General features: G+C 42.6%; 1 protein-coding gene across 2 annotated transcripts in view; it reads left to right on the top strand.

Annotated features, from left to right (window-relative positions):
• Window positions 1-26,781, top strand: part of LOC101477282 (uncharacterized) — a 63,393-nt gene that overhangs the window by 33,077 nt on the left and 3,535 nt on the right. For both annotated transcript variants that reach the window (XM_076888033.1, XM_004575804.5), the window contains exons 4-8: window positions 14,671-14,789; window positions 19,639-19,728; window positions 22,686-22,830; window positions 23,730-23,863; window positions 25,136-25,344. In XM_076888033.1, the coding sequence (XP_076744148.1) occupies window positions 14,671-14,789; window positions 19,639-19,728; window positions 22,686-22,830; window positions 23,730-23,863; window positions 25,136-25,344 (697 nt within the window). The remainder of the gene's footprint in view (window positions 1-14,670; window positions 14,790-19,638; window positions 19,729-22,685; window positions 22,831-23,729; window positions 23,864-25,135; window positions 25,345-26,781) is intronic.

Here is a 26,781-nt window from a genome sequence, read left to right as displayed (position 1 = left end):
TCACAGTACGGCGGAGCCACAGAGGATTTCTCCTTCCTTCTAACACACACACCTTTTCATGTTTTATTGTCCGATGGGAAAAAGACTTTGAATCTCATTCTCTGTTCTTTTTTATGATAGTTCCCATCCTGGATTCTCTTTATCTTTCCCTCCCTCTCTTTTTTTATCTTGCAAAGGAATTCCATTCTTTTATTATTACCCTCCTCCCGTGTCTTTCTTAGCTTGGAATGTGAGTTGGTGCTGGTGTCGCAGCACTATATTCGGCCACCCTTTAGGGTAAATTCAGTTGTTCTTCCGCAAACAAGACAGTCATGAGGATTAGCCCACAGACTGTCAGGAAGCTTTCTTTTATCAGTTTTAAAAGTACATGTACTTTAACAGGAAACAGCGTCCGGTTTTACATATACTTCACAAAACGTTAATGGTTTTCTTCCAGCGTGAGAGAAAGTGAACTTTCCATTTATTTAAAGGCTCCATCATTATGTGCATCATTCTTCCGGCTCCCAGTGATAGACGTCAAACGGCACCGTGCAGTGTAAAATTTGGTCTGAAACTCGATGTGTCTGTGCTTGGATGGACAGATTATAGCAGGCTATTTAAAGATGAGAGGCCACAGTGGAAACAAAGAGTGAATGACAAGACCACACACTGATCTGAGAATAGACTTCTACAGAGCTCTCTCTCCCAGTCTATTTGTGCAAAAGATTTCATATAGATCGCTATGGTGCTCCTGTGTGCGTTTATGCAAACTCAAGCACGCATGGGTGTGATTTGTCACTGATAATTCGGAGCAGGATGCTGAAACTTCTGCTATCTCGAGATGTCTTTCTCCAGAGACTGTGATATCATCAGTCTTATTTAAATATCACTACTGTGAACACATTGAAAAGCCCTCCGTCTAAAGTTACTTGCCAGGTGTCCGCTTGGCTCGGCCTAACTACTGCAGACAGATACAAAGGTTTCTTTCCAGCCCTAAATGGGCTCGCGGTGGCGCGAATAATCACTGGTGTCAGTGAGGAAATGGATTGGCTGACCACAGAGCTCCTCCTGCCCACAGTGTGGACTCTTCTCTTCTCTTCTCTTCAGTCACAGCGATGAATAACTATAACCTGTGATGGCACTGAAAGGGAGCCTAGGGGTGGGGGCGATGGGTGGGTTCTCATCCTCCCTCTCTCCTCTCTCCTCCATCCCTTTTGACATGGAAAGCGTGTAAACTTGGCAGGGCCAAATTTGTTGATTGCGGGCTACTGATGTGACCCATCTGGGGTTGAAACATTGCATTAGGTCTTCGCACGCTATTCCTCGCCACTCCCTCGACTCAGCAGTTCCCCCACCCCACCCCCCCACTCTTCTGTCACATGAGAAACAGTTGCGGCACTGTTGTTGGGTGAGGAGGATGTGGGTGTTTGGTGTGTTTATTTTGTGTGTGTGTGTGTGTGTGCACGTGTGTCTGGGTTTAACGGGAGACTTGCCTACCGAATGGACAGTGGTTCAAACCCAGCAGCAGCAGCTGTGCGCTGAAGTGTCTTCGAGCAAGACCATATCCCCAAACGGCTAAAAATGTAACACACTTGCTCGAAGTGTGTTGACGTGCGAGTAGGTGTGTGTGCATTATTAAGTGTAAGTGCATCTGCATATTTTCTCTGACACTGATTTCGATCCCAGGACACTGAAAAACCTGACCGATTTAAAAATGACACATAATTTAAGGAAGATTAAAGCACCGAGCTGACATAGGGAGTTGCTACATCAAATATTCACAATGAGATGAATAAAAGAGCAGAAAGCGCAGTAAATCTTTGTTCAGCAGAGAGGAGATGAGGATCTGCATTGACTTGCGTGAGCCGCTCGCAGTGACGGCCGTGTTTTTGAGCTGCTAATACTTTCCCTAATCAGAAATCCTCTTATTGTGGAGACATCCTGAAGCTATTGCACAGGAATTTCTGTGGTCCTGCTCATAAATCAGCTGAAAAGTCAAGCAGAAAACACAGGAGGACTGGCCTGCAGTGTGACGCTCAGTCTAGCACAGCATGGCCCTGCATGGAATACTCTGGAAACACATGTTCGTCACTTTCACCATGTTTGATGTGTCTTGCTGCATTTTCTCTGATGTAGATTGCATACGTGCTTTCATATATGCAGAGTTAACTTCAAGCAACAAGCTAAAAAAACAAATTCTGGAGCCTAACAAGTGATTTCCAAGGTTTAAAATGATTTTAGTCAAGTTTACATAGAAGCTGTCAATGGACAAAGCAGCTGCTTCAGTTTCTGGGTCAGGGTTTCAAACTACAACACTTCAGCCTGTTTTTAAGGAGAACTTTATCTCATGAATGCTGCCATGTCACATCTGAAGCAGCACAGCAGTTAGATTTGATTAGATAAAACTCTGATGATGTCTGTGAGGAAACAGGGTTGCAACATCAGAGAGTAAAGGTGATAAGACGAAAAGAGAAGAAACTTGGAGTTTGCTGTCTGCGAGCAGAGCGTTTGTAGATGAATGCTATAAAATAAGAAATGGCTTGAAAGCAGCCAGATCTGCAGCCTTAGATGGGCAGATTGTGGGCGTGGGTCTGGCAGTGTTACCCGCAGGTCTCAGCTGCAGGACACCACCAAAGGGCCGATGTGGAAGTTTATATGTTGCCGAACCTAAAAGGCGGTTTTAATGACACGGGTGTAATGTGAGGTTCATTAGTGCAGAGGCGATAATTGCAAGGGTTGTTTAAGGAGTGTGCCACACATCAGGTCCCGATGTTCAGCATTTCAGCAAGGATTCCCGGCAAGTTTTTAGCCTTTCTCCAGAATTCTCTGACTTCTTCCAAATATAAAACCTCCAAAAGCCACTTCAGGACTCTGTACCCGACCATTGTTGGTTTAAAAAAGAAAAAGAGTTTGACAGATGCATGTTTGTTTGATTACATTTCAATCTGCAGCTTGAAAACAAATATCAGATGCACATGATCTCATCTCGCATTTTCATTCAAAGGATGTCTTTATAAGTAACATAAATCTCAACAAACTGAATTATGTAATGAATGAATCTTGCCTACTATTCCCATAAATCAAATTAGCTAGCAATATTTTCTCTGAAAAGTTTTTCCACATTTATTTTGCCTCAGATTTACAGAGTTGCTCTTTACCATGTGCAGATTTCTTTATAGGCCAGGAGCACAAAAGCATGATTTAGGATCCAGATAAATCTATAGCTTAGCCCGAGCCTAGGTCAAATTTTAACCAAGGTGATCATTGTGCAATAATAACTCATTAAAAAGAATTATCCCCAATATCTGTTTGTACTTTCTTGCTTTTCAGCATCAGTTTAAATGCAATATTTCCATTTGTGTTAGCCAAAATCAAAGATGACGTACATTAGCACACAAGATTGATATCCCAGTTTTAAGTTCCAGTCAAACACACTTAAGACTTAATATATTTTGCACATTGAAGGCAGTGAAATATGCAGTTTCTCTCTCTGTGTGTGTGACTCTGGGCCGCAGAGGCTTTTGGGTCAGTGGATAGAGACACTGGATTCTGTCTGCTGACCCTGCTGCGCCCTACTGTACTCTGCTTGGCTGTCTAAAACAATCCCTCTTTCTCCCTGATTCAGATACGCACACAAGCATGCACACAAGCATGCACACACGCACGCGCGTGCGCTCGTCACCGCTTCCGACCTTGCTTCCGTGAGAAGCAGGCTCTTATTTTAGTGGACAAGGAGGATTTTACCACATGGTGATGAGATCATTACCAAGCTAAAACATACATACACAAACAACTGCTGTGTCATATGCACGAACACTTGCGAAAAAAATGAATCCTGGCCTGTAATGACTCACAAAGCCACACACACGCAAGGTCATTGTGCTGTAATTTTTTTTAAAGACTCATTTGCTTACTGCTTAAAGTAGCTCTAGTCCGCGCTGTGGCAAGAGCTAAAAAGCTGTGTTACATAGGTGCCATCAGCCCAGTGGCTTCAGCCCTGTGATCGAGTTCACAGGCACTTGGAGTATCTGCTTTTTCTGTTTTTAAACCTGCTAAGCTTGTTCAGGTCATCAGCACAATAAAACGTTTTATATGTTGGCAGGAGGCTTGTTTTACTGTAACTACAGCTTTGCTTTCTACACGCAGGAATTCAGTACAGCTACCCATGCATTTTTTTGTCTTGTTCAGTTAATGTCTAGTAAACAGTTGAGACTTCCTGAGCTGCAGGTCTTATGTTGAAATGGAGTGGGGGTTTCTTCTTCTTTTTATTAGAAAGGACGCTCTTTTATAAGGTGCCTGGTCTCCCCAAAGAAAGTCTCCTACAGTTACTATATGCTCATATAGTCATGCCATATGCAAGTGTTATCTTGCTAAATGCTAAGATAGCAGTAGTGACATCCCTATGATATCACCATGGGTCATTTCCCCAGACTTGACAAAGACCTGCTGTCATGCAACTGTTTTCACAAGACTCACATTAAAGGGTAAGGTGGAGCAGGTGGAGTGCCCCTTAAAATAAAAAGGTATGTCCTCCAACTTTTTGGTGTGCTGCCTTCTAGCACACCAACCTTCACACAGGTTGGTGTGCTGCATTTTGCAGCTTTGCACATTCAGTCACAAAAATAGTCTTCCTATTTAGAGCAACAGCCTGTTTAGAGAGGCCAGACAAGTCCGTGTTTGTTTACACCCTGCAAATCTCATCAGTTGGTCGGGAATTCAACATAACACACACAAACATATATAAACTCGTATTAGCACACTAACACCAGATGCCAGGAAACAAAGTGGTGACTAGGTGGCATCTGCAGCGAGTCCTGCCATCCGTGACTTGCCCCCGACTTTACCTCTTTCAGCAAGCTTGCGTGATCCCACCATCACTCCCCTTTAAGCCCTCCTCATCTCACTACCCGACTCCATATCCAGTCTCTCTCACACACACACACACACACACACAGTAGCATATTGCCTGCTGGGCGACGACACAGGGGGAATACGTCCTCCCTCGCTGTGCCAAATGAAGTGATAGGAGCAAACACTTATAAAGAGGCTTGGATTGGAGCGTAGTTGTGACGTGCAAGTGGGCATGGATGGGAAAATGTGAAGTGTACAGTCACGATATGTCCAGACGTGACAGCAGCTATCATATTTCCACCTGCCCTTCCCCTGAGGGATTATAACTACAGCAACTTCCCAGTTGTCTATAATAAAAAAAAGCTCATTCTTCACATGGTGGACACAAAATAGTCTCTCAAAACAAGCTTTATAAAAGTCATCCCAAAGGGCTCTTTGGGATATTTTGCCACTTGAGCTTTTCTAAAAGAGCAAGTTGTTACATGTGGAGGCAGCTTAAAATGAATAGATGCTTGCCATCGTCTTATTGGAGAACAGCCATGTAGAAACATTTTGCCTCATTTGCAGTCCACCACTATTATCTTAACAATAGTGAGGTAGACGCCAAATTTAAACAGTTGTAGTATTTTCTTTTGTCTTACCACTCCAGTCAACCTCATTGTGAATTTGAGGTTTTTTATGTCAAAGCAATCAAAATGTCTTAAGGGTGTTTCTATGAACACCCAGTGTTTTCTTGCCGCCCTAGCCTAATGGGATGAGGTGTTGGATAATCAGATTACTGTTGGGTTAGAGTGTCACTGGCCAAATGGGTTTGTGATATTTTTAGTGAGGAAAACAAAACAAAAAAAAGGAGATGAGTGTTAAAATGTTGGTAATGGGTGATGCAAACGAGTGTCAAATCAGGTTAAAGCCGCTTCATTCACTCGCTGAAATGTTGTTTTCTTTAAAACTACAAAGGACGACATGGTCTGAAATATTTCTTTCAATTTAAATTTTATTGGACAGAGTTTTACGATAATAGAGTGGTAAAGATAAAGTGAACCGATGCCAAAATAAATACTTTATGGAGCCATTGCTCTTGATTACCCGCTTCACAGATTGATCACACTGACACAGCGGACATGTAACACCTGTGGTAGCATCTAGTGATTGACAGGTTAATGGCTTTCATGCATTAAGGATGATCACCATCATGGGTCACTTGATCCTCCTCAACCCTTGGCTCATTAACCATCTCACACCCATTTAATTACACATTGATGATATGCTGCCAGCACACCACAGCGCCATCAGATGCTAGATAAAATAAAGAGTTCGGAAATGTATACACACGTGATTGTTGCTAATGCTAATCTTGTACGAAATGCAATATTTCAAAACAGCAGACGTAGTAAAATGAGTGAAAACAATGAATGAAAGAAAAGCAGTGATGTTATAAAAAGGATGTCAGCGGCGTCACTGCGTTCAGACGAATATTCAAAAAGCGGAAGAAAGTGTGTTGCAACTGGAGTCATGTGCGTAAAAAGCGATCTCAGTGGGGAGTAGATTTTTGCAAAAGAGTATGAAAAGTGATGCTTTGTAATAAAGGACTGGTATTTCTCTAGTCCTCGCCATGAGCAGACAGATCATCTTGAAGCACAGTCATTAGAGGAAGAGCACCGGGTGTGGCTGGTAACTGCAACTAACTACTGGAGCTACTCCGTTAGGTGCAGGGTAACCACTCGGACGACACCAGCTTAAACAAGAAATTCCTACCAGGGTAAAACCCTTTAGGAGTAGAGACCTCTTGTACTTCTCTTTCCACTCCCTTCTTTTTAACATTTAGCAGCATTACATGCTATGGTAGCGCTACCATTGTCTGATCTTGAACTTTTTAAAACGTACAGCTTTGAGCCACTTTCTGCGTTCACCAAACTCACTCTCTTCCCTGCTAACAACCGTCTCCTTCAGTAAAATTTAAGCAACACGTATTTTCTGAAGCTGTGAAACAGTCTTCCCACCACAAGTCAGTGGTTAGCATTTGTTTAGCATTGCGTGCTACAGCGGCATTAGTGTAGTTTCCCTCCCATATGGATTGAGCCTCAGGGACCATCTGCCCATTATTACTTGCCTCAATGGGCCGAAACGGTACCATAATCTTTTTAACAGATTACCCTTTCGTTATGAAGAGGTTTTACACATGAAAAAAATAAAATCTAATTGGATCACTGAAGGAATCAAGGTTTTAAAAAAAGGTGTGGTTCTTTTTCCAGAAACCTGCTTAACTCCCTGTTTATGGAGACTGAAGTGAGGAGTGCTTTTGGCTCTTAAACAAGGAGGAGAATACCAGAGTGATAATCTTGGGCTTGTTGTGGTTCTTTCACTCCCTCTCATTTTAAGTAAGAATGACATTAATTGGCACACCAAACAAGAAACCACCATTTCATTTAAAGTGGCAGCGCACATGATGCTGCAGACTCTTACCTCTGATCTGCTTTCTGTCTTCCTCTTGCCTTCCTCTCTTCTCATTCAGAATTCAGAGAAACCAAAGTTTAGGGATATAAGACAAAGAAATATTCCCCAAGTTTGTCTCACGTATTTCTTTCTTCAGTAAGAATAAGGATGAATGAGTGAGAAACACTTTATAGTTGCTTACTTTATACATTGTAAGCTTGATTTTGCACCAAGGCCTCATCTCTTCTTTCTCTTCCTCTTCATTATCTCTCCCTTTTCACTGTATTCTTAAAACAACACATTCACCTCGTGGCACGTCTGTTTGCTGAGTTTTCTGTTTGTTTAGAAAAAGAGGATACGTTTTCATTACAAATTTACCCACAGTTAAACGTAAAGTCAGCAATTTGGACTTTACAGCAGCTTGCACATAAACGTTAGAGTTTAAAGGACACTGTATGGCAACTTCAAGCTCTTGAATCTCAGACTGCTCATGAAAACGGAGATTTTGCGAGTACAAAAATAGGAGGCCTGTGCTTTATTGTGGCCAGGTGGTGTTCCTGAATGCAACTTTTATTAACCACAAGCTCCTTGAGAGAGCAGCGGGCCACAACCATCCTCATCAAAACAGGAATCCAAGGAACAGCTATTTATAGGGTATCCATGCAAAACGCATACTGTATATGCGTGCAAGAGCTGATGCCTCCTACAGTAGTGCAGCAGATCTGAGATGTGAGATGTTGCACTCATTTCAGTGCATGCATTAGAAATGTATTCACTCTTGTTACTTCATTTTACAGTTGGCTAACTGGAAAACAGACTGTATGGCAGAAATCGAACTAAGTAAAAATAAAATGGCAGAAAAAGTACTCTGCAAAGAAGTGCGTCACCAAGGCTAAATTGTGTCTGGACACTGAGGTGCCTGAAAGGAAATATATTATGTCATGATTTGACCGTGCATGTCCACGGAGGTTTGACATAAACAGGGAAGCAAAGGAAGCAAATTGAAGGGAAAAGACAATACGCCTTATAGTGAGGTTTCCCCTCCTAAATCCACTTGTACTGTGTGTGTTTGTTTGTGTACATGCAGTGCTCACACACATGTTGTCATTCTGCCTCTTGGCAGTTTTATTGCTGGAATATACTGTGTGACTCACGAGGGAGTTTATATCCTGAGTTCAACCCCGTGGAGCTTTACCGAGGGCCAGGGTCGACGTTTAGCTGGTGGAACATCGCCGGCCCCGGGAGGAAAACTACAGCGTCTTGTTGTCTTCAATTAGAAGACACACTGTTGCATTCATTTGGGTACAGTCAAATAAAAAGCTTTCCTGCATAACTGGCTCATCTCACGCGACACATGCCTGAATGCAGCGTGCGCGTGTGCGTGCGAGGAGAGAGAGCACGTCGTTTCGTGCCGAAGCACATTCTCCTTGGGCCTGCGTCCATTCGCATTCTGTTAGCTTTTCTAATTGTCTGTATAAATATTGCACCACATTGAGCTGATGTTGCGGTTAATTTTCCTAGGGCTTGACGAGCCAAATTTAGGAGTGTTTAGACAGCCCTTTCGCTGGCTACGCTTGTGCGTCGCTCATTTCAGCGGATTCATCAGAAAAGCAATTTTCCCAGCAGACAAACATCACGCTCACATATAAAGCATGTGCGCCACAATCAGTCATGTCCTCTATTTATAGAAGCAATTAGATGACTTTCAAATTATGATCGCTATAATAGTTCTCCAGTGTGTGTGTGTGTGTGTTTGCAAGGAAAAGGTGCGTGGCGCCAGTTTTATGGTGCACCATGCAGACAGAGCCACATACAGTAGCGGTAGTGAAGAAGTTACCATGCAAGTATGTTTTGCCCAAAGGCTCATGTGTGGAGACGTATTACTCCTGTAGAGTGTGGCGACTGCTTGCCAACCAAAACAGAGAAGTGGAAACAATTGAGTTTACATCTTGTGCTCTTCTGTGTGATCCCATTTGCTCTGTCATAATATCACTTCCCTTCTGCTTCAGTATCTAGGCGCACAACCAAGGCCTTTGTTTACGTTCTATTCAGGAATCAGGGTTCTGTTTTTTTCCTGCTTCAGAGATAGGCTTCCCCCTAGCTGCTCAAACTACAGTACATGTGCATGCTCCCCCAGGAAAATAAAAATTACTCGCTCGCATTATAATCTCCTCTGAAAGGTAAATATTTCTGAGTCCTGTGCTGCCTCCAACAAACGTGCTGTTTGTAGTTGTTGTTTTGTTAACAGACAAAGAAAGTCGCTCTAAATCTCTCCATTCATTTAAATGTAATCTTACATAGCAGGTCACAGGGGAACCAAAACATTCATCTAAAACAATATCGGTGAGCTTACGAAGCTCATATTTAAAGTTAATATTGTTACGTGGGATGATTGAGTCAGTGTGCTGTATGTTTCCTCATCTGCTGCAGTTAAAAGCAGTGGAAAAGTCTGCTTCTGTTTGTCTTTAGAACAGCAGGGAAATGCCCCAAAACGTTTCTAGCTGTAAATCCTTTTTTGTGTTTTTTTTTTTTTTTTTTATTGCAAAAACAAGAGAAAAAAAAAAGTTCAAATTTAGACGAGGCGAGATCCGGACATTTGATCTCTGGCATAATGAAGTATTAGCTTCCATTACAGAGGAGGCTTAACCTTTTTGCAGAGCGCCATTGAGCGCTTGCCAGCAGTCATCAATATTTAACAGCTGTTGCTATTATGAAATTCTTTATGGGCTAATGTGGCTCGTCGGCTTGCACGCAAGGCCTTGGCTGTCCGCCAGCAGTCTGTCAGGAGGAAGGGGGGGAGATTGACAGACGGCTCGCTCGCGTGACAACCAGCCCTTGATCAGCCAGCTCCTCTCTCTCTCTCTCGCGCTGCCTCTCTCTCTGTTAGTATTGCTCTCTCTGCTGTGGATTTCCTGTGCCGGCAGTGAGAGAGAGAGAGAGAGAGAGAGAAGAGTGCTAAGGGAAGGGGGCGGGAATAGGCAAAGGAGGTGGCAGTGAGCCAACCCAGCCTCCACACACACATATGAAAACACACACACACATAGTTTTCTCTACTCACGCAAGCCTTGTGGGAGGGGAAGAACTGCTGTGCTGTACTGCGCTCCCATGTTCATGTCTGGAGCTCTTCTTGGCACAGCCGTGGATCAGCTGCCAAAAGATGGCACCCCTGCTACTCCAATGAGGGGCGCACAGAGACGAATGGGTGTAGGTGTCCCTGCCATTCACCAGAAATGAGATTTTACCTGATAGATGATGACTTTTCAGTGATGTTTGCTGGGAGTTTCTTGGGGTTTTTTTTTTTCATTGATTATAAATAATGAATAAATATTTTTAGTATCTCTCGTTTAATACTTTGCTAGGTGCAGTGATTTAGTGAAATGTGCAAAAATACTGGCTATAAAGTCAATATTTGGTACGACCACATTTATTCTTCAACACAATCTGAACCCTCTTAGCTTTCTTGTAACTTTTTTAATGTAAAGTAGTCTTCAGGAATAGTTCTCCAGGCTTCTTCTTCTTTGGACCTTGACTGCTTTTTGTTCTGTTCTCTCTCAAGATGATCCCACACTGCTTCAATAATGTTGAGCTCCAAGCTTTTGGGAGGCCTTGTGCGTGATAGTGTTTCACTATCCTGGTATGCTTTTGCTGCATTGACGGTGTGTTTCGGATCATTGTCATACTGAAAAATGAAACTGTTGCAGATCACATGCTCTCCAGATGGCGTGGCACAGTGGTCTCAAAAGATCTCAAACACCTGTGGCTGAAATGCAGGCCCAAATCATGACAGCACCTCTGCCGTGCTTTGCAGATGGCTGAAAAAACTCACTGTTGTACATCTCTCCCGACTTCCTGCGTATATATTGATGACAGTTTGAAACAGAGATTAAAACCACGAATTCATCACTCCCATCAGATCTGTTGCTACTGGTTTTCAGTCCAGCTATTGTGTATTCTCCCTGTTTTCTGTCATTAAGAATGGCTTCTTGACATCCGCCCCTCCACTGAAACCCTTTTTAATGAGGCTTCAGTAACCGGTTGAAGGGCCAGATACACATCTTATGTCTTGTGTCAGATCTTTGCTGGATTTTTATAGACTCTCAGATACTGTTCATCTGCTGTAGATAGTTAGTCAAGCTAATTTTAACAGTTGTGTATATTGTTACCTACAACAGCTTTAACGTAACGCTAAAATTGACTGGACCAACTTCTACTAACATTTACTTTAAATGTAACATAGTGAAAAACTACAGAAACAGCAGCTATAACCACCTTATTGACTCAGCTTGGAGCAGGATGCCTGCTGGTTTCGTGTCTATGAGCCGTGTAAAAACACTTACTCGCTCCTCACTGCGCATTGCTCTGTTTAGGAACATGATGTTAAAAGTAGACCAACCCTTGTGCATGACTTGAAGCAATTCATAAATTTGCATAGTCATAAAAACTCTTCTGCAGCATTAATTTTAAGCATAATGTCGTGACATCTTTGATTCAGCATTTGGCATCAATTTGTAACTATTTTTTGTCTTTTATCCCCATTATTAAAAAAAAAAAAAGCATGTCAAGCCCTCAGAAACGTTACACCCCTCTGCTGAAACAACTGTCTCTCCCTGTCTTTTCTTCTTATTGGATGCAGCCTCTTCTTTTATCTCTTTTCTGTTTTCTCTCTCTTTTTCTTTTGTTTTGTTTTTTTTAAGGTGTTCTTGGTGGTGTTACAGGAGGAAGTGGCTTTAGAGGAGAAGCAGTTGAAAACAGACAAACAAACCGAGCCTGTGCTCTACACATCCGTCTGCTACAGTGCCAAATCTCACCTCACCCCCTAGAGGCCGTTTAAGTTAATACCTGCTCCACACAGGGCTCTGCTCTGCTTACAGGCGGCATCCAGCAGGTTGTTCAAAGTTTTGTGAAAGTCCTTTGGCTCCCTCTGAATTACAGCGCTTCTCATAATGTTAGTTTATTACGACAAATCAACGCATCTAATATCACTATAAGCTCCTCTCGTCAGTCATCCCAGAAGTTCTGTTTGGTGATTGAAGTGCTGAGACAATTGTGCCTTAGACTGTGAAAATGAAGTCATGCTGTGTTATGCTCGGTGTTTGGCGGGTGGTCCTGAGATTCTCAGTGAAAGTGGAAAGACAGACGGTGCTGACTAAAAAGGAGCTAAACACTTTCAGCCTCACCCTTTGGCACCATCTACATCCCGCTACTTGTCACTTTTTACTTAACACCCTGTCCTCACGCGGAGCACATAAACGCCTCACCATTACCTACTCTGTTTTCCTTTTTCGACCAGAGAGGGAGAAAATAGAGGCAAAGAAAAGCAAACCCGAAGACATGAGCGGCGATGAATAAAGCCCGTATTGTTGGCAGAGGAAGTACCGGTGCCGATAATTAATCATCCCGTATGTTTGTCTTTCCTGACGCTGCATCCTCTCCAAAAAGCTGCCGTAAGAGAGAAAACAAAAAAATGCACCAGGCGTTGAAGGAGGAAAATAAAGACGGTTATTAGATTCATTTCCCTCTGCAGTGGTTTCCACTGGTTGGATGATGTTGCGGTGATTGGACAGAATGGGTTTTGTGTGTGTTCGCGTGTGTGACTGTCTGAGTCTGTTTGTTTGCATGCATTTGCACCTGCAGAGGTGATGACAAAATACTTAACATTATTACTGGCTTTTTAAAAATGTAGCTGTCTGTCAAAGCTCTTGCGCTTGCACACGTTAGGGCATTTATTTCCTCGTACAGCTTGAATAAACCTACTTTTCCAACTGGGGGAATGAATTATTGCACGTGAAAGAAATTCATCCTGACAAACTGTACGGGCGCAGAAAAAAAGGGTTTGCAAGCTTCAGTGTGGATTCAAGAGAACGCCAACTGTTCCAACAAAATCAGTGAAATCAGTCGTCGATGGACTGAAACAAAGGCGGGGTGGAGAGAGGAGGAGGGCAGTTGAAGGAGTGCGAATGGGGTGGAGGGGGGAGGATGGAAGCTGTAATGAGGTTACTCAGTGGGGGTGGGAGCTATATGAAGCATCAGTAGATGTATAGATTTATATGCTCTCAGTGTGTGTGTGTGTGTGTGTGTGTGTGTGTGTGTGCATGTCGCATGACTAATCCGTGCCTGCTACAATGAATGATGGAGTGAAGGGCCGGTCACTCGGAGTGAGCTGCATGCTCCCTGACAGCACGCCTGTGAGAGAAACACGCAAACATGCCTTCGACACGCAATGCATACGTCACCACGTGTGCACATGTGACGAATCGACATGCCACAGTCATGTAAGCTAATTGCATGGGCTTAAGCATGCAGGTGGCATATTTCACCTTTGAAGACCCAGGTTAAAACTGTGCTTAGTTACGAGACAGTGTAGCGAGAGATTTGAATGGCCGCTCATTACATTGTCGGCCTGTAGGAGCCCTCTTTGTGAGCCACAGAGAGGCCAGAGGTCAGGCTTAGTTAGTCACTGGAACCAGAAGGCTTTTACTTATTCGTCAACGACACTTTCGTGCACAAAGAACTTTGTCATATTGTGCCTCTATGTTATAACATGTGAAATAGTACAAAATGTAATTGTGTTATTCTCGTGATGTAGTACGAATCAGCTTTAATGTATAAAACTGCACAACTGCAACTGCATAAGTCAACTTAAAAAAAACTATGATGCTTTATTCAGGGGGTTGCTTAGACAAGATGTTCTTATTTTAGCAGCTGAGTATATTTGTTATTGTTGACTGAGAACCTGTTGCACAGTTCAGTAAAAGCAGAGAGCATGAGCATCCACAAGTGAATGCTCTATGTCTGGTTAACCACTTCCCATTCAAATGTCGCTAAAGCATTCAATTTTTTTTGGCCTGGCTTTCTGTAGCCCAGTGAGATTTGCATGTGCATGTGGCTGTATCGTGTGTAAGAAATCCTCTAAAGTCATGAAATCTTCCAGTGTTTTGTCTTGTTAGACCAGCCAACCACGCAGAGTAATACCTGGCATTAGTGCAGCGCCTAAGAAAGGGAGACCGATACGGTTAATGTGTCGGCCACATGTCTGAGTGCTGGTCGTGTTCTCTCGCTGCCACATCAGAGAAAACAGAATTATTATTGTTATTAAAGTCAACTGTTTCCTGTTTTGACACAGGCCTTGTTATATGCTCTGTATTCTGAATGTGCATTGAATTAGGTTAAGAATTCAGACCTTCAACAGCACATATGAGCGCATAACCCTATAAGGATACATTTAAATCAGGGCTGTATCCAGCGTGTGTGATCTTCTCGTTTTGTTTGGGGATGTTCTTTCCACCTCTTCTGTTCTCATTTTTAACATTCTCAAACTGACCGGTGGCTTTTGGATTATTGTGTTAAACAAAAGCGAGTCCTTCGTGCCAACCTGTTTACCCATTTTCTTTTTTCTTTTTTTTACAGCGAGCCAAGACAAGACCAGCAGGAAGCACATCATGAGCACAGCATCCTCTAACCCTGAACCCAGGAAAGAGAGCCTTCCACTGGGCACAGGCGTGAATGAAAGCAGCCTCCTCCTGGAAGTAAGAAACCACATGGGTGTTGTCTGTATGTGTGGCGATCATGTGGAACATTTAACATGCTACATCTGTAAATACAGCACCAAAGCAGTTGTATTAATATCAACTGTTACCACACTATGTGCCATATTTTACCTTTTGGTTGGCACTTATTTTCCTGCCATGTTCTGGTTTGCATACATTTGCTTCTGAATTAGTGATTGGGAATTTGGGACATGGGGGGATTTTGTTTGCATGTGTGTGTGTGTGTGCGCACCCTTTGCCCTTTGGTCCTGCCTTCTTTGCAGGGCTGTGCTGTTGCGTGACATATGGGTGAGACAGGAGTGTCAGAGCTGATGAATTAGGTGGGGACTCTCACATGTTGGCGGCTTGAGCATCCAAGGGAAGTGTGCTTCTGTGTGTGGTCGGACCTCCGGCCGAAAGCACGAGAAAGCGAGAAGTAGAGAGCGAGAAGGCGTCAAGCCTGTCGACATTTATCAGAGAACATAGGAGGTCTGTTCAGCACTCACTTGACCCGAGACCTTTAATCAGGTTTTTAACAGCACGTTTTACGAGGGCATTTATTTCGCGTGGAGTAACAAACAGCATGTGACAAGCCGTTTGTGTGACTCGTTTAAACGCACGTAGCCATACGCTACATGGGAATTGCTCGGGCATTAGGTCGTCATTGCCTCCACGCAATATTCCCATGGCTCTCGGTCAAGCAGTAAATTATGACAGAGATTATCGCACAAAAACTACACGGATCTTCATTCGGAGTGCAGAAGCGATCCACTGATGCTTCTGTTAACGTGTCAGGCTTCTCAGTGGGACAGGAAACAAAAGGTTAGATTGACCGTAGTGATGTGCTGCCTCCTGTTGCGTGACTCAACCTGCAGCGGAGCCTCATAGCAAACTGCACATTACTTATGGTGACGAGATCCCAAGAGAGGGAAGAGACGGATATTTGAGTGTGCGTGTGTCTGGGGGAGATTGCATGTCTTTGTCTGTACGCATATGTGTTTGTACATGTTTATCTGTTTGCATATGAACTGTGTTTGCAAATGTCTGAAGGCAATTCTTTGGAGATTGATGCAGATCGAATGTGCTGGAAGTTGCAGGATTTATTGCATAAATTGAATTCACATGAGGACGATGTTGTGCCGTGTTGTGCCGCAGCAGTGTTTTTGGACATTTAAACATATTTCCATCCATGTTTTTTTTTTCATATTTAATTATCAACACTTACCAAGGCTAATAGACGAAAATGTGTTGTAATGGCTGTTTAGACTCAAAAGAGGTTCAAGGGGGAAGCAAAGATACTAACAAAGTCTTTAATATTTTACATTTCCCGCATTAAAAGGCAACTCTTTATATCATTTTAACACATTTCAGTCAGAAGTAACGCAGTGGACTGATGGACAGACCACTTCTTTTAGTCTTTTAATGAAAAATGTTTGTCATGTGTGACTCTGGTTTGAGTGGCTTATCAAAAGTTTTCTAACTATCAGTCAATACAACACGATCCTATATTACTGCAACCCTATTGCGTGTATCACCACGGTTGCTGCGACCTCCCCTCATGTCTCACTGTCGACACAAGACAGCAGGAAAACTAAAGAAACTCCTTTGAAACATTGATACAAGGCAATAACGCCATGCCCGCCACTAACATCCTTCTCCCGCCCCAATCGCCCTACAGCTCCCCTGCTGCTTCCAAGTCCAGCGAACATATATTTTATTTTGGGCTCTGCGTGCAAAGGGCCTCTTAAGATTTGTAAGTCAAAGCTTTTAGTCTCCCAGGGCCAGTTATGAGAGCTGGGGGCGTTGCGGTTGCAGATATGTGGTGGAGCAGGCCAGCAGCAGGTGCCTGTTTCCATTACCTAAAGGCTTTAGTATGCAAGGAACTGAGGGGAATGTGAATGGAGAAACACACAAAAACAGCATGCAGCAGTGCAGCCAATATCATAACAGTATTTCTGTTTCTGGAACTTTTTTTTGTTGCCTAGTTTACAACAACAGAAGAACAGGCAGTGTTTAGATGTATTTAGCTGATTCATATAAAGTGTTTGGTTTTATTTATATAAAACCAAACACTAATTGTTATTTTGAGTAATAGAGTTCTGATGTTCCTTCCAGCTCTTTAACTGGAAATGTAGTAAATAAGCTGCTCTATTCCAGCATAAATGACGGATGTTCTCTTGAAGTTTTGCACATGTAAAAAACAAATGCACTGTATTTATCTGTAATAAATTTGCAGGGCCAGGCATAAAAAAGCTAATTAAAGCTTTAGAACATACACTTTTTGCTTGTGCATACTCTTTCAGGTCACAGGTCTGGGGCCTATTTGTTCCAGAAGAATAAAAATGTCAAAGTCCTTTTGTAAAGAATTTGGGTTGCAGAAATTTACTGGCATTTCACTGACTTGGAAGAGGAGTGGGGAAAGGTGAATGGGCTAAATAAATCTAAATGAACCTTACATGTAAATGTCGACCTTTTTATGGCCTTGTACGACCTCATAAAGTCAACCTAGCTTTCCAGCATGCTTAGGATGTTTTCATGAGTTTTTGGACACATGATCCAAAGACCTTCAAGTGATCCATGCTTGAGACCTTTATAGCTACATGTGAAATAGTCGTGAAAAAGCAATCTGTTTGTTCAAGTTCATGGTCATGCATTGCCATATTTTTCTGTGACAGTCAGCGTGACATTGAAACTATTATTGCTAAGAAATGAGAGCTTTCAGCTGTTGTATTTTAACCCAGAACAGGATCTTTTTTTAAACCTAACCGCAGCTTCACAGCCTAAACGTAACCAACTCGTTTTTATATCCTCACCCTCAACAAGTCGTTTTTAATGATAATCAATAAAATATTGTTTCATATTAACGTGCTGCTAAGCATTTTCTATAATATAAATAATGTCACTCCATGACTCAAACTGAGGTCAAATGATCAATCCAAGGCCAACCCCGTCTGGGACACCCTTTCAAATAGCGGAAAATATTCACTTTGTGTACACGGACATGAATCAGGACATCTGAGGCCAGACAGGTGAAAAAATGTCTTCAGGGATACGAAGATAAGGGTGGGTAATTATGTCCAGAAACCCGAATAAGTACATTAGATGTTGTGACTATCTGATGAACTGCCGCGACACTGCGTTGGCGGTGTTGGATTTAGACGTAAATATATCACATCTGGCATTGACATGTTGTTCCCAGATGTTTATTGAAGTACTAAATACATTACATAGCTACATTAAATATTAATCCACTAATGTTGATTGATCGCTACCCTCCAGAGGGCTCCAAAAATGCTGGTCCGAGTAACAAAGACTTTTAATTTGTACAAATGTTGCACAGTAAATGCTGAGTGAGGACCAGTATCAGAGGAAAGATGCTATATCAGTGTGCTTTATTTCCAACTAATCTGCATCTGTTTTGAATGCTGGAATAAGTTGTGCATCTATGTGTGTTTGTGTGTTTGTGTGTACCCCCCCGACATTTGAACATGTGCCAGTTAAACTTGTCAAACATCATCTGCATCGATGCCACAGAGGACTTGACCCATCTTCCAGTCTCCACTGCTGCCGTCATGCTTTCATATACTGTTTTCAGATGTCATCATGTCAGTCTCTCAATATTTTTTTCTCAGAGGCTTTGCTTTGCTGCAGCTTGGCTTTTACGCCGATAGGTTTTAGGGCTGCAAATTGCTCTGCTCACAGAGAGGTCACAGAGAGGAGTTTATGGGACAGGTAAGGACAGGGCGCGTACAGTGAGCATTCGCCTCTCGCTAAGGCAATCATATCACTGCTGGGTGTAAGTGACAGAGAGAGACGTGGAAGGAGTGGGCACTGGGGTGAAGTGAGGGGCAGCTGGGCTTTCTACCTTATAAAGTACACAGAAACACACAGAAACACACACACACCAGGAAAGACCTGCATAGTCTCGCAGTAAAATAGAGGTGACAGACTCTGGCAGCAGCAGTCACGCAAGTCAAGTAGCCTTGCAGTTGTCACGCTATCACAGCTGTGCGCACACTGCACACTGGAAGGCCTCTTTCCCGTCTCCTTCCTGTGCTTTTCTCCTTCATGTGCTGCCTTTTTTAAATATATCTCTCGCACTCTTTCTTTTCCTCTCCATCTGTCCATCTCTCCTCATTTAACAGATACCATTTGTGTATTTTTTTAACATTTTCTTTCTCTGTATCCTCTGCTGGCCAAACACGTTATCCCCCCTCCCTAGCTTTGTGTGGATGGGTGTGTGAGCAAAGAGGGAAAGTGGGAAGAAGTGTGCTTGTGTCTGGAGTTTCTCTGCTTTTAATCAGTGTGTTTGCTACGACAAATCAAAGCAGCTGTACCAGTCAAACAGAGTTTCGAGCTTATGAAATGTGTAACTTTAAAGGAGCGCAAATAGGCGCGTAAGTCATCTGCGAGCTAACTGCTTTAAAAAATACAGTTTTAACCAGAGAATATGAGGAAAAAAGTCTAAATCACTAAGTTTTATTTGGCTCGCTCTGTAACACAACCATCTGTTTTTCATTCCCTCTCTTGTGTTGTAATTTTCTATCTTTTGTTCCATTTTTACAGTTTTTCTGCTGTTCTGAGAATTATGGAAAGAAGTTGAATATTACATTTTTAAAGGTTTTACAAGCAAAAATTCTTTTTTTTAAGGGCGTAGTAATAACTTCAACCACGGTTAGGTCACAAATTAGAACATCTGACTATATTGTATCTATATTCTTACACCTGTATTACGCTTTTCACAGACAGAATAGAGAAGTCATGTGTGTGTTTGTTGCATTTGAGTTTATTTGCTGCACGAGCTGCCCTGACTCTCTTTCTGTGTGTGTGTGTGTGTGTGTGTGTGTAGTCTCTGACAGGCTTTGCCTTGGTGGTGAGCAGTGACGGGATGGTTTTTTACGCTTCCTCGACCATTGTGGACTATCTGGGATTTCATCAGGTGAGTTGAACACGAATACAGTGAAAACATTGTATAATCTATGTTTAATATGTATAAACAAAATGCACGCTGTACATATGATTATCCATAGATAAGCTGATAAGCCTTGACTGTTCTGTAGATGGGGGAATCAGTGTGCCAAAACTCCAACAGATCAGTAGGAAATGTGCTCTTTGAGCCAGAATATATAAAATATAAAAATGAGGTATGAGTTGCCTTTTTTTGTACTTCAGCTGGTCACATGGCCTCGTAATCTGTGATGATAGCATCCATGAAAGTGTTTTAGCACACAAACCCTCTTAAGGTTACGAATCTGCAAATCTCATAGGACCTCATTGCTGTCATTATTCAACAAGGTCACAATTGCCGTTTTTAGTACGCTCCATTCTTCTGTTGCCATCCCATCCAGTTTAGGATCCGGAGTAAACTGCCTTTCTTTTAATTCTGACTTCCTGCTGCCTGATAACTCTTTCAGAGGGCAAAGTAAACCCAGAAGGTTACACCTAAGGGGACCACAGAAGGGTGAAGACCTCTGTTTCACCCTGAGATACACTCTGCGGGCGTCTGTTATGTGTGTGCGGGCACTGATAAGTCACCGACGGTTTAACTCTTTTCCTTTCCAGTGGCTATACCCAGCCAGTCATTAATTATGAATGAAGTCAACATGGGCTCGCCTGTCCCTCGATGCTGAAATCATCGCTCTCCTTCAAAGCCATAAATAAAGTGCTTTTCACTGTTAAAATTCCTCCTGTTGCCCTCATGCCTTCTCTTTCTCACACACACATACACACACATCACGATAGACATTCTTCTGCAGCGCTCCCACTTGGCTTACAAGCAGACAGGGGCGGCCATGAAATTGACATGAAACCCAAAGTGGTCTGAGACGCCCTGCCACAGTATGTGCATAGGTGTGTGTGTGTCTACAGATTGGCACGGAACCACCGGGCAAAGGAAATTAAAACTCCAAGGGGCATTTGCGTATGCACGTGTGTCTTAGCAGCTCAGTCAACGCTTTTTATTTTGTAACGTCTGCTTTTTGTTCCCATAAATTTCCACTCAAATGATCAGATTTTGCTAGCTAAGGTTTCACTTTATGCCAGCTTCATTGTCACGTGCTCAGCAAAAGACCCGAGCGAAAAGTTAATGTCAATAATTTTGCAGGAATCAAACCAAAGTAATGGAAAAAAATATCAGTTTTGAGCTGATTATTGCACAGAACCTGAATATGGCCTTGGCTGAATTTCACAGCAAACCATCCCAGCGTTGAGTCGAGTTGCTGCCATCCAGTTGTTGCCTTTCATAAACACATGTGACCAGCACAGTTAAAAACAAAAAAAACGAACATTCATTCAATATGCAACAAGTGCTCGAAGAATTAGCAAAAATCGTATCCATGTTAGGAAGGACCGGGACCGTTTTGCGACATGTTAGCTGCTGATTAAATATTAAAGAGATGTAAATTTACCAGCTCACACTAGTAGAATCACAACTGGCCCTTTGTGTGCTCAGATCTCGGCAGTGACTGTATGTAAGACACTTGGCAGCGGATCAAGCGAATCAAGTCACCGCAGTACGTTAAATTGCGTACATGCAAAACAGTTATTTTAAAGAAAGAAAAAGAAAAGGAATTACCACGCAACAGGTTTGGCTGTGAGCCATAGCACTGCAGCATGCAAAGCATTTGGTGTGATAAACGAATGTATCATCAGCATTAGCTCAAGGTTGAGCTCAGAATTCAAATCAGGTGTTCTTTGTAGTCAGCAATGGCCATATTTAGAAGTGAAAAGCAAAATGCAGGTGACTTTGAGCACAGAGAAGATGAATAGGAGTGAACGGGTAGTTGACAGCTTTTCTGCATTTTTCTACATTAAAAATATGTCTTTTTAAATACTCACAGATCCGCGTGTTGTATTTTCAGACTGTCATGAAAACATTCTTTTATACTTTCCCACATGTTCAGCTCTTGCAAAGGAGCTGTTAGTTGCTTTTAAGCCACATGCTTTGCCTCTCAGGCTTTGACAGCATGTAACATAATTTTGAGCCCACAGCTGTATTCAGAAAGACACTTATCCATAATATACCACAGGAAATAAAGAAGAAAAGACATGGCTTTGCTAAGTAGCACCACAAGAAAGCGCCACAGAAGAGCAGAAAACCTCCACTGGCCTTTGATCCAATTTGTTACAGGGGCAGTTAGCCTTTGAAGGTCACTGAAAATATCACTTATTCTCTTTTTCCTCCCCCTCTTCTTTTCCTCTCTGAGTTTTTTTACAAGAAACATAAACAATAGTCACTCGATCCTTCTGTCTGCCTGACTGCCGGTAGGGAACCCAACCACAGGACGAAGCGCTCGCCGAAGACAGTGGGAACAGATTGTGTTTGCAGAGGCAGGCGATCAAAAAGCCTCGCGTGCCACCAGTGTGGAAATTATGGAGCGAGGGCAGGGAGGAGGGGGAGAGGGAAGAGGAGAAGGTTGAACATTTTAGTGAGGAATCTGTCATGGAATGACAGAAAACACAGCTATTGCTGGAAAAGAGAGGGAGGAATGACGAGAGCGGGCTGGAACCCGACTTACTGTGTGTTTGTGTGGATGTGGAGAGAAAGCTGGGCTGGACTGCCGTTCGGGAGCTGGTGTCACGCGATGTTTGACAAACACAGCTGCCCTCGCTGGCCCCGCAGCTGCCCTTAAGACTGTTACTGTACTGGGGCAATTCTCCTGCCTTTTTGCATGTGTATGTAACTGTGCGAGTGCTCTGGTTGTCTGACTTTCATCGACTTTGTATGTATAGCGTTGACCTCCCCAGGAATGGTGGGGCAGAATTAGCCCTGAGAGCGGCGAACAGCTGTCAGCTACAAGAATGGAAGCAAAACTCGGTCGTCCAAAGTCATAAACCGGATGTAAAACTAAAAATTAAAACTGATTAACCAAACCAGTCCGAATCCCCTCCCCACAGACTGACGTGATGCACCAGAATGTGTTTGACTACATCCACATAGACGACCGTCAGGAATTCAGACGCCAGCTCCACTGGGCCATGTGTCCTCCACAGCACCAAGGGACGGTGGCACACCAGGATAACCAGCTAGCTGCAGGAACTGGTGGGTAGATCACTATGAATTTAGTATGGGAACATATAAAACTTATTATCGAACAATGCAATAGGTTTGAGGTGATGAGGTCAGCTGCTGAGATTTCTATTCCTGGATCTGTATGATGTTGATGAGAGGAACCATCTATTCTGTCAATCTCAATTCAATTCAGTTCAAATTTATTGATATAGTGCCAAATTGAGGCAATGACCCTACAAATATAGAGGGAAAACCCCAACAATCAGTAGACGACCCCCCGTGGCAAAAGTGGGAAGGAAAAACTCCCTTTCAACAGGAAGAAACCTCCAGCAGAAACAGGCTCAGGGAGTGTCGGCCATCTGCCGTGACCGGTTAGGGGTGAGGGGAGAAAGACAGGTCAAAGACGAGCTGTGGAAATAAGCCAGATGTTAATAATAACTAATAACTAAATGCAGTGAGGCATATAAACACATAGTTAGTGAGAAAGGGGACTGAAGAAGAAACACTCAGTGCATCATGGGAAGCTCACCAGGAGCCTATTGCAGCGTAACCGAGGGAGGAGTCGGAGTCACCTGATCCAGCCCTAACTATATGCTTTATCAAAAAAGGAAAGTTTTAAGCCTGATCTTAAGGGTGTCTGTCTCACATTACACTCGTTATTAACAGTTTTAACGATTCATTAATTAAAATTGATACAGTGCTGACAGATAAATGCTTTAAACAGCAGTGTATTATTCATAAAAGCAGGTAAGTAATAAAAATACAAAAAAGAAGTCTGTCCCAGTCATTTGCTAACTATAAATATTGTTGTCATTTAAAACGTCATCATATTTATACATATGTATCTTGTTTTCTCCTGTATTATTACACAAATTGCAGTACAAATTGTATTACTCATACCCTCTCCATATTTCTTTACTAAATTACAGGTGAAGACTTTGTAGTGAGCAGCCTGTTCCATTCTCCAGAGGCAGGGGAAATCCCTCCCGAGCTCTCCTGCTTTCTCAACAGATGTTTCATAGCCAGAGTCCGATGCCTTTTGGACAGCACCTCTGGATTCTTGGTGAGTAATTGAACCAACTCAAACTCAAAAAAAAAACCCCAACAACGTTACTTCAGTTTTCAGTTCATTAAAGTTTACGCAAAATATAAAAACTGAGCAGGGGTTGCCCACTCACTGGAAGAAGACCCAGGGCTATAAAAAGTGTTATAACCCCTTGGTACCGCAAGACTTCACATATAATTGTAGTATGTGCAGTTATTTATAGGTGTATTGACAGAATTATAAGGTAATTGGGTGCATGGCCACAGTGGCAGAGAATGAGCGTGGTTCATCCCTCATGGCTGTGACTAGAGTGGTTTGGAGACCAGCAGTGGAAAAGCTGAAGGCCCTGATGACAGAGCAACGAGAATATGGGTTTGGACTGTTTCATCAGGGTCAGTCAAGTTTACTGTCACCAAGTCCTCTCTGGTTGCACTGAAGCTGGCCGCACAACTGAAATTTTAGATGGCAATTTTCTACATATACTGTAGATGCTGGTAGCCAAGTAGTGAGGAAATACTGGTTGGAGGCTTTCCTCATCAGTCAACATAATTACAGTTAGGACACAACAATTTGTAATGTAACGCACAGTGCTCAATCTGCTCACAAATAATCTGGCAAGAAAGTCTCGGTTTCATAACATTTGGACCACTTACGAGTGTTTTCAGACACAGTAGCAGCCTTATTTCATGGACAGGAAAGTCAGTCAGTTCCTTCACAGTGTTAGCCAAAAATTAAATGTCCACCAGTGTTGGCTAATAAAAGTTAGCTGACAGGTTTAATCAAGATGTTGAACACTGCACACAACATCTAATTAAACTTGGTTAAACTGGACTTGAGGGGAGGATTACCAGGTTTAAGTTAGCTAACATTAACAAGCTTGGCTAGCTAAATGTTTAGACCACACGCGTGCATGCCACAGACACAGATGCCTCCTGATTTGAGCCAAGAAGCTTACGAATAAAATACTAGAATTTAGCTTTAATGGATGGAGTGTCGGCACAACTGACTTTATAGGAACCGATACTATTTGTCTGAAAGTGGCACTAACAGTGCAGATATGCTAGAGAGGTTCAGTTCAGTGACTCAGATTAAAAGAGGAGAAACCTAGCAGAAGCCTAGCCAACAATATGAAACCTCTTTGCCACTGATTGGTCATAAAAATGGTCGCTATAATAGTCGATACCTTTAAGCCTTTGTAAAAGGGCAGAAAAATAAAGCCTAGATGTTTGTGTAATTGTATTATATGTTAATCAAGGCCTTTGGATGGGTCCTTTCTTTCTTCTGTTCCAGACGATGCAGTTCCAAGGTCGGTTGAAGTTCCTCCATGGGCAGAAAAAGAAGTCAGCCTCTGGTGCTCCAGTGGCCCCACAGCTGGCTTTGTTCTGCATAGCTGTTCCCCTCCTGCTCCCCTCCATCACGGAGATGAAAATGAAGAACATGTTAATGCGGGGAAAGAATAAAGGAGCAGTAGGAGGAATCATCTCCGGACTGGAGCAAGGGTAAGAAGGAATAAACTCTCACACATGCGCAGCATCTTTACAGCTTTAACTAAGTTAGGAGAGATGATGCATATTGACACTGTGTCACAGTTTTGGACACTGATTGCTTTAATAGGGGTACTATGTAGTAACTAAAGGTGAAGTGTTTTAACAGTCTTAACACTGAGGTTTGATGCATTTTGGCATCTCGTTATAGCCTCTAGAGAACGACACTGATTGGCTTTATGGGAGCTCTGAGTAAAGGTCAACATTTGAGAGTCCATAGGTCACAGCAGCTCACAGTTCATAAGGGATGACGTGTTTATTTTGTTATTATACACTTTACATGTCCTAAGATTACCTCTTGCCTCGGTTGTGGTCCACATCGCACGGGCACAGGAAACATAATTATTTGGAGTTACTGTGAGAAAATCCATTTGCTCCAGCCCTCATGTGTCATTTATTGATTTTTTGAGGTTTGTCTTTTTTTCACAGATACCAACTTATTGCCCAGCAACAGTTTTATGAACACACAAGCATTTACACTGAGACCCAGTTACCAACACAAACATAAGCCCTCTCCTCACCCAGTAGGATCTGATACCAAACCAAACAAGCGCTGGACGCCTTACCTGTGGCCAATTAGGAGCAAATACGCGTCTCAGCTTGGATAAGGCCCTCTGTGATTCATGCATCATTAACAACTTTAGGGAGTCAGAGAGGCCAAGACTTGGGATGTAGTCAGTAAAGCAGAGCTCCTCCACCCCTCCTGCTGTTCAGGCTTCTTTCTTCCTTCACACATCATCCAAGGCAACATGGTGGATAATGTAATGATAAACCGGTTAACTTGACAGCAGATTGGATTGGTTAAACCATTCTTAGGGTTAAGGTTCAGAATTAAGTGTATAGTATGTACAGTACATGTAGCGCCTGGGTCTGCTGCCATATTGAGAGACTTAATATGACTTGGATTAAACTTACAGTCAGATTCCCGAAAGCCTGCTGACTTTATTGTTGCACAACGATCTCCGGTTCTGCTCTAAATTCTGAGTATATGTAGACTTTTTAAAAACTAGGAAACACAGTGAAACTGCGTCAGGCTATTATAACAAAAAATAGAAAGCAATACTTCTCTTTTTGGTCATTTCGTGTCACTAGTCGGCAGATGTCACTGAAAACATGTCCCTTAGTTCATTTCTTTGCGAGCCTGTTATAGTGAAATTGTCGCTACTGCTAGAACAATCTAAGAGCTAAGAAAAGACTCATTTTACACATATGATGCTACAGAATATACTCACTCACAGCTTGGTTGTATTAAAGACCTTCAGCTGTGCTGTGCTCAGGTTGAGAGATATTTGAAAGATAGGAAAAATGCAGAAACGTATTTGGAAGCAGACAAACAAAAAGAAACATTTGCCTTTAGAATTCCTGAATAATCACTCACAGAACCGCAAATTA

This window comes from Maylandia zebra, linkage group LG9 (assembly GCF_041146795.1).
Source record: "Maylandia zebra isolate NMK-2024a linkage group LG9, Mzebra_GT3a, whole genome shotgun sequence".
NCBI lineage: Eukaryota > Metazoa > Chordata > Actinopteri > Cichliformes > Cichlidae > Maylandia > Maylandia zebra.
Note: the sequence above shows the minus strand (reverse complement) of the source record. Positions and strands in the feature narration are given on the sequence as shown.